The sequence below is a fragment of the Nannospalax galili genome, unplaced genomic scaffold, assembly GCF_000622305.1.
Source record: "Nannospalax galili isolate Female #2095 unplaced genomic scaffold, S.galili_v1.0 scaffold307, whole genome shotgun sequence".
Taxonomy (NCBI): Eukaryota; Metazoa; Chordata; class Mammalia; order Rodentia; family Spalacidae; genus Nannospalax; species Nannospalax galili.
In genome coordinates, this window is record NW_008359625.1 from 5988131 (window position 1) to 5996388 (window position 8258).

The window sequence follows — 8258 nt, forward strand, 5'->3', positions numbered from 1 at the left end:
GCTCATACAACTAATATACCCATCTGGTTTTTTATGTGGAATATGAACATGTTTGGACCTACTGAGCCAACTCTGAAGCCCCAGAAAAATTCTCTAGAGAGCCGAGAGCCCAGTTTCCAGGAAATATGTCTGTATTTTGGACATTCTTTATGTTAGGCATTATCATGTAAGTTTTTTAAAATTATTTATTTATTGTTTGTGTGTATATGTATGTATGTATGGGAGGGCATGGATGCACGTGTGTGGAAGTCAGAGGGCAAATTGAGATTCAGTTTTCCCCTTCCGTCATGTGGGACCCAGAGATGAACTCTGGTCCTTAGGTTTGGTAGCAGGCTGGAAGAAGTTTGCATACAGGTAATACAATCTTCATGGAGCTTTGTAAAGGAAGCATGTGTGCCAGTTAGCTTTCAGTTGCTGTGATAAAACACTCTGACCAAAAGCAGTTTGGGAGGAAAGGGTTTATTGCATCATACTCTTCCAAGTAGCAGTCCATCACTAAGAAGCCTGGCAGGAACTTAAGCAGGGCAGGAACCTAGAGGCAGGAGCTGAAGCAGAGACCACAGAGGAAACCTGGGTCTTCTGCAAAAACAGTGGGATTTTTTTTTTTCTTTTGAGTCAGGGTCTCCCTGTAACCCCAGCTGTCCTGGAACTCACTATGTAGACCAGGCTGGCCTTGAACTCACAGAGATCCGCCTGCCTCTGCCTCTGCCTCCCAAGTGCTGGAACTAAAGGTGTATGCCACCATGCCTGGCTACAACTAGTGTTCTTAACCGCTGAGCCATCTCTCCAGCCCCAAAGTAACGGCCTTATAATGGGACTTGGTTTTTGCTTTAATATTTATGTATAAGTATGTGAATGTGTACATTTTGATTCAGGTTTAGGTTTTTGAGGATTGTTGGTTGATATGAGTATCGAAAAACAAACATTACACCCAAAACAAATTGTCCCTGAATCTCTTCCCTTCTATCACTGATAAAGTTGAGTGGCAATACTAATAGTAAAGCAATAGTAAAAACAGGGAAACACACAGCAGTTACTGTGCGACCAGCCCTGTAGCACTAACTCAATCCTGTCAAGTAAATACTTTAGGACATTTTGTTTAGAGAGTCTCACACTGTGGCCCAGGCTAGTCTCAAACTCCCAGAAAGCCTTCTGCCTCAGCCTGTGCTGATTAGTGGTGAGCCACCATACTCAATTTTTTTGTTGTTGGGTTTTTTGTGGGGTTGGGGGTGTTTCAATAGTCTCACTATGTAGTCCAGGCGCTCCTTAAACTCAGGCCGGACTTGAACTTATGAAGATCCTTCTGACTAGCTTATTCAGTGTGGAGATTTATAAGCATGTGCCACCATGCCCAGTTGAAGTAGGTTCTATTTATCATTTCTTTTTCTTTTTTCTTTTCTTTTTTTTTTTTGTCTTTTTGACACGGGGACTCCCTGTAGCCCCAGTTGGCCTGGAACTCACTATGTAGACCAGGCTGGCCTTGAACTCACAGAGATCTGCCTGCCTCTGCCTCCAAGTGCTTGGATTAAAGGCATGCACCACCACACCCAGCTTCATTCCTATTTTTTTATTTAATTTTAGGTTTATGAATGCTTTGCCTGCATGTAAGTGCACCACATATATGCAATCTCTCAAGGAGGCTAGACGAGGGCATTGATCCCTTAGAACTAGAGCTATAGTTGTTAGCCACCAATTGGGTGCTAGGATCAGACCCAGGTCCTCTGCAAGAGCAGCCAGTGAGTGCTCTTAAGTGCTGAGCCATCTCTCCAGCCCCCATATATTTTGAGACAGGGTCTCATGTAGCTCAGACCAGGCTATGTAGCTGAGGATGACCTTAAACATCTACTCTTCCTCTTACCTCCATTTCCTAAATCCTGGGACTACAGGTGTGCCCCACCATACCCTGTTTATGTAGTACTAGAGATTCTGCCCAGGGCCTCCTGCATGCTAGGCAAGGACTCTGTCAACTGAGCTACATGCCTAATCCTATAATTTGCAAAATAAGGGTATCAGGCTGGTCAGAATAATTGCCTAACATATAAGAGGTGGTCTGTGTTTGATCCCCAGCACCACACACACAAAAAAGTGAAAAAAACTGGAAAGAAAATGAGATGTGAGACAGAAGGCAGCAGAGCCAGTATTCCACAGTTGTTATTTCAGTCACTAAAAAGCCATGGGACAACTTGGTAACTAGTTAAGAGAATCACCTTGAGTTTGAAGCCAGCCTCGATTGAAAATAAAAAATAAAAAAGCCAGGTGTGGCAGCACATGCCTTTAATCCCAGCACTCAGGAGGCAGAAGCAGACCCTGTTCCAAAAAGACAAAGCAAAACAACAAAAACCAGAAGGCTAGAGAGATGGCTGAGAGGTTAAGAGCACTGGCTGCTCTTGTCGAGAACCCAGATTCGGTTCCCATCACCCACATGGTGGCTAACAACCATAACTCAAGTTCCAGGGGAATCCAACACCTTCTTCTGGCCTCCATAGGCATTACTTGACACAGGTGCACTTACATACATAGGCAAAACACTCAAGAGACATAATTTGGAAAATTAAAACAAAAACAAAACCCAGAGTTGGGTTCAATGAAAAATACTGCATAAATTGGACACAGCAAGACATGCTTGAAATCCTAGCATTCAGGAGGTAGAGGCAGGAAAATCAGGAACTCCCTCATCTTTGACTACAGAGTGATTTCAAAGCCTACCTGGGATATGTTTTTCAAACGCCTAATTCTACGTGACCTACACCTTTCTTATTTGGGAGCCTGAAGCAGGTCTACCCACAAGGACATGGTCCCTGGAGACAGTGAACTTGTGGAAGAAGTCAGCCAAGACTCAGCCTTGCAGATCTCATCAAGTAGAATAGCTGGGGGATGGCAGCTGCCATGGAAGCCCTAAGCATTTCTAGAGGAAAGATGTCCTGAAGAAAGGATCACTGTTCCTGGTGAATCTACAGATTCAGTCACAGAAATATGACTGAAGTGAGTGAGTGACAGAAAAAACAGCTCATTACACAAATGAGAAAGTCAATTTTTTTAAATAGTTTTATTTGGGAAAAGTGCTTCTTACAAAAGGGCAGCTGCAAAATCCAGGTCTCTGCAACAATGACCCACCTCTTCTTAAGTGAAAGAGTGGGCTCCAGAGGCAGATGGACAAATCTGGAGCATCTCCCAAGTTATTTTTAGGAAACAGAGCAACAAAATGCAAAGGTGAAATTTCCCATCAAGGAATTCTAGCAACTTAACTTTTGCTTGTCTTGTGGATGACCACGCCCTCCCTTTTAGTGGGAAGTGATTACTGCAAACCAATTCCTCCACTACAATGAACATCTCAGAAGAGTTTTGTTTTAACTCCATTTGTCTACCTGCAAACCTCAGGGATGGAATGAGGCAGATACCCACAAAAGGAAACACAAAATCTTACAACAGAACCCCTCAAACGAGGATAAAAGTTTTTCCAAAGTGCGTGGACTGAGAAGCTAGCCCATATAACAGTAAATACAACTGTGCATCCAAGACTCAGCTTGTGTTGATAATTGGGATTAGCAGGTCATTCAACCTCTATAGCTGATCCCGTTTCTCTAGTACACAGACAGACCCAGCTACTAGCACTGCTATATTAACTACTGATACACTGCTTGGTCCTGTAAGATCTACCTGCCACACCAGGCTGAAACCACTAAGGCTAAGCATACTAGAATACTGCATCTACGCACAGATGGGAAGCTGCTCACATGCTCGCACTCACCGAAGTCCACTGGCCCTTGGAAATTCACTGCCAACCCTGCACTGATGGGACACCACTGCATTTTTCATGTGTTTTAAGATGTTCTTATGTTAACCTCAACACACCTGCAGCTGGTTCTGGTTACCCAGTAGTATTCCTCAAGCACAATTAAACAAGAGCCCAAAACCACAAGACAAGTACATGTGGTGGGGATTACAGGATAGGGAGAAGATCTAAAACCAGAGCTGCAGATCTCCCCGACCTCGAGGGGCCACCATCTACATCTAGTGCAGAGGGTGGACTTGCCTACTTAGGTCACTTTTCCCATTGCCCCTATCTATGGACCCCAAAGCATAAGCAGTGCTTTTTTACCTTTGAACCTGGGGTCCTCAAAACGAGTGTGCAAAGTCCACAAAACACAACCTGGCTGAAAACAGATGACGCAACAATCCTACACTGTCTGACAGTTAAATTCATGTTACAAAAAAACTAACTTTAAGATTTATTTTTGTAACTTTTTGAAACAGAGAAAACACACTCTTGGGGAAAGGTGAGGGGGTGGAGGAGCAGGCCCTGGGTAAGTGATCACGACAGCACCTGGAGTTGAGAGGCCTGCCTAGAAGAGCCACACGCACTGCCACACGGCACAGGGGACAGCTACTGTCTGAGGCTCCGCAGACCAGTTCACACGCCACACAAAGCTGCTATAGGTCCAAGTCATAAAAGTCTTCCAGCTCATCGTGAAACAAGTCCCACTCGTCCTCAGAGTCTGTCAGCTCGTCGTCCCCACCTGCAGCCAAAAGCATAAGCAACATCTCGCCCAGCTCAAAGGTGACAACCTCCTCTTCGTCGTGGTCAAAGGGGTTGCTGCTCTCTCTTTCCTCAATGAGCTCCCAGAAGTGGTTCCTTCGTTGGGCCTGTAAAAAACAAGGCCATGATAGGGGTGGCACTGTCGAGGAGTGTCTTCTATCCTGTTTTTTATAAGGCAAACCGTGTGGCCCAGCAGAGGGCATGAACAACCAGACTTCTCACTTAGGCCTACCCTGCCAATGCCTCCCCTCTGGTTACCTGAGGCCAAATGCTTAGGCTAGGGCTTCCTGTGTTCTTCCTTCCTTTCCTGTCCCTCCCAGTTTTCCAAGGCTTGATTTCTCCTTCACTCTAATTTCACTGAGACCTGAGCGTTAATCTTCTTCCCCTACCCCAGTATGTGCAGGACTCAATTTAGAGTGTGGCACTTCCCCTCCTTTAAAAAAAGTGAGAGTTACCCGGTATCTGCTTGATGTTCCCACTTTCTGTCTCTGTGGCTCCTCTCTACGGCCATCAGGGTACGCATGCTTGTAAAAACAGTTCCCTCCAAATGGGCAGCTCCCACGTCCTTCATCAAAATACCTGCACGCCTTGTTGCTGGAAAGGAAAATATCGCAACCCTTATTCACAGTGGATTTAAGGCCTGTATGTGTCTATAATCCTGGGTTTTCTTTAAATAGGGGTAGAAGCATTATGTCTGTGCACAGCCCCCAAGTGTGTTCTATAAACATGTGCTAATGCATCAAACGCTGACTAGAAACACATCTGTTTAAGCCTATGCTGTGTATCAGCAGCACTAGTACCATCCAGTACAGGGATGAACTTTTTGGAAAGGCAACACACAAGAATTAACATAGGACAAGTACAACACAGACTTCACAGACTTAGTATGAGGTAGACTCCCTCCACAGGCTTCAGCTACCAGCAGTAGACTTCACTGTAACACAGTCCCTTGGCAGAAACCCAAGAACTGCGCTACACCAAGAGAGGCAAACTATGAGGGCAACAAAATGAACTGTCCTAGGAGGTAAAAGAAAGGGTAGGAAGGAGGTAGGAGTGCGTAAGGCAGCACTGTTCTTTCCAACGTGTTCTTTTTGGGCTGCAGCGCTCATACCTCATTGCCTCCTTGTATTTCTGAATGAGTTTCTGCTTCTCTTCTTTCTCCTCCACCCAGTACTCACTTGGAATGACAAAGTTAGATGTGATCCGGCATTCGGGGCAGGACCTGGGAAACAATGAACAGGCTGCAGTGCACATTCCCTGCTTTGTGCCCACTCTAAGACACACCCTGGTGTGTCGCCTCCAGACTTAAAGAGTTAACTGACAGGCACATGGACATTTCCTGAGAGGGGCTCCACACAGTCACAACTGACTCTTAACTGGAGGCAAGACAATCAATCTCCTTCATAAATCCAGCTCAATGGCTAGCTAGCCAGTCCAATCAAAAAAAAAAAAAAAAAAAAAAAAAACTTTCCGTTTAAAAAATAAACAAAAACAAAAGACATTTCACACAGACTCCTTTCATTTAAATAAATTTATTTCTTTTAACTTTGCTCTGTTTAGATTATGTGGTTTTTGTTCAGTTTATGAAAACAATCTTTAAAGGATGGTGGATTATTGGCTAGCTTAATGGATGGAATAGGAAAAGTGGAAAATGTATAAGGTCAGGAAACATACATTCAGAGCTAGATAAGTTTGTTCACAGAGCCTAAACTGTCTAAACCATTAAACAATCTCCTCAGAAAAAGCATGAAGACTCTGATACATAGGGTTTCCTAATTCAAATGAAATACACCAACTAACCTAACAGCTAGCCGAAATACAAAGAAGAAATACCAACTAGAACACCCCAGGTTCAGGATAAAATGCATGCATTTAGATGCGGTCCTTCTGGTTGGATGTTGGCACAAGATACTAAATTCTTCCCCAAAATAGAAAGCACAAACGAAGATTGGGGAGGAATCTCACTTTATGATCTTGCTCTCAAATTGCTTAGCACTCCTCCACTTGCGAATACACTTGAGACAGTAGGTGTGGTTGCAGTTGGAGAGAATCCCGAAACGGCGCTCACTGGGGTTGGCTTTCTCATAGACCACTTCCATGCAGATCCCGCACACCATGTCCTTACTGCGCTGCACGGCAAAAGAGAGCTCCATGTCCTTCTCATGGGCCTCAATACAAGACTGGAAGAGAGGAGACAAGGTCACACAGCAGTCTAAGAGACTTCAGCTCCATGGTTCAAGACTTAGTGATAAACCATCTACTGAAAAGACCGTGTTCCCATGGAAAGCTTTGTTAATAAGTAAACATGGGTGCACTGTGGCACCTCACAACACTACAAATGAACTTAACAACTTGCAAACTTTTCCAATTTTCTGTACCCTAGTCCTGCAGAGCACTGCCCTTGCAGGTCAATACATCAAGGATCCTACCAGCTTCACTGATTTTTCTGGTTTCTGAATAGAAAAATGAGGACTAAGGCCCTCATTTAAAACCTATCAAGATACTGAGCATGGTGGCACACAACAGCATTGGGAGGTGGAGGCAAGATCCAGAACTTTAGGCCACCCATGAGACATTTAAGACCTTGTCTCAAAAAGGAAAAAAATAAAAAGATAAACAGTAAAATAAAACCTGGCAGAAAACAAGAAAAAAATTTGAACACTTACTAGGTGACAATTATATCAAGCACGTTATTTCCATATTCCTTTAAAAAAGGGAAGCAGGGGGACAATAATTAATCCTGGCATTTAGTAGGCAGAGACAGGAAGAAATGAGCCCCAAATTTGAGGCAAGCCTGGTCTACACAGTGAGCTCCAGATCACCAGGGCTACATCAAGAGACCCTGTGTCTTAAAACAAAAAAAAAAGCTCCCCCAAAAACCACTGAAGAAAAATTTACTGAAATAATTCACCTATCACACAAGATATTTTAACATATTTTAATTACATGTATGTCTGTCTAAAGTGCAGGTGCCCTACCTAAGAGGCTGAGCTGGATCCCCTTGGAGCTGGAGCACCAGACGTGGCCCTCTGTAAAACAGTTCCCACTTGTAATGTATCTCTCCAGCCCCACAGTTGGACTAATAGCAGAATATGTTCATGACCTTAACAGAAATCTCATATTCATCAACAGCTATTTATTATCCCTCAAAATCCCCATGTAGGCAACCATTATTATGTGGTCACCAGGTCTGTGGCTTTAAGACTAGGCTTGATGGATTATTCTACATTAACCATTTATTTTTATTACTGAGCAACATTCTGTGTGAGCACCTATTTTCCTTAACCATCTCTATTCTGGGGCTGCATAAATAATGCTGCTCTAAAAGGGTCAGGGATATAGGGCTTAGTGGTAAAATCCTTGCCTTGTGTGCGCTACTCACTGGCTTGAACTCCAACATGGCAAGGAAAAAAGGCTATAACCACCTGAGTATGGGTGTTCATGTAGACAACACATACTATGTTTTGTTTTGGGTATTTTTGTCTTTTTGAGACAGGGTCTCCCTGTAGCCCCAGCTGGCCTGGAACTCACTATGCAGACCTCAAACTCAGAGAGGGCACTTAAAACTTAAGTGCAAGCCAGGTGTGGTGGCGCAAACCTTTAATCCCAGCACTCAGGAGACAGAGGCAGGCGGATCTCTGTGAGTTCAGCCTGGTTTACATAGTGAGTTCCAGGACAGCTGGGGATACAGGGAGACCCTGTCTCAAAAAATACCACACAC

General features: G+C 44.1%; 1 protein-coding gene across 2 annotated transcripts in view; it reads right to left on the reverse strand.

The window, feature by feature from the left end:
• Positions 1-3919: 3919 nt before the first annotated feature.
• Positions 3920-8258, reverse strand: part of Mkrn1 (makorin ring finger protein 1) — a 23427-nt gene continuing 19088 nt past the window's right edge. For both annotated transcript variants that reach the window (XM_008823506.3, XM_008823508.3), the window contains exons 5-8: positions 6503-6717; positions 5649-5759; positions 4993-5131; positions 3920-4644 (exon numbers count right to left, since the gene is read on the reverse strand). In XM_008823506.3, coding sequence (XP_008821728.1) covers positions 4432-4644; positions 4993-5131; positions 5649-5759; positions 6503-6717 — 678 coding nt within the window. In that variant the 3' untranslated portion in view covers positions 3920-4431. The remainder of the gene's footprint in view (positions 4645-4992; positions 5132-5648; positions 5760-6502; positions 6718-8258) is intronic.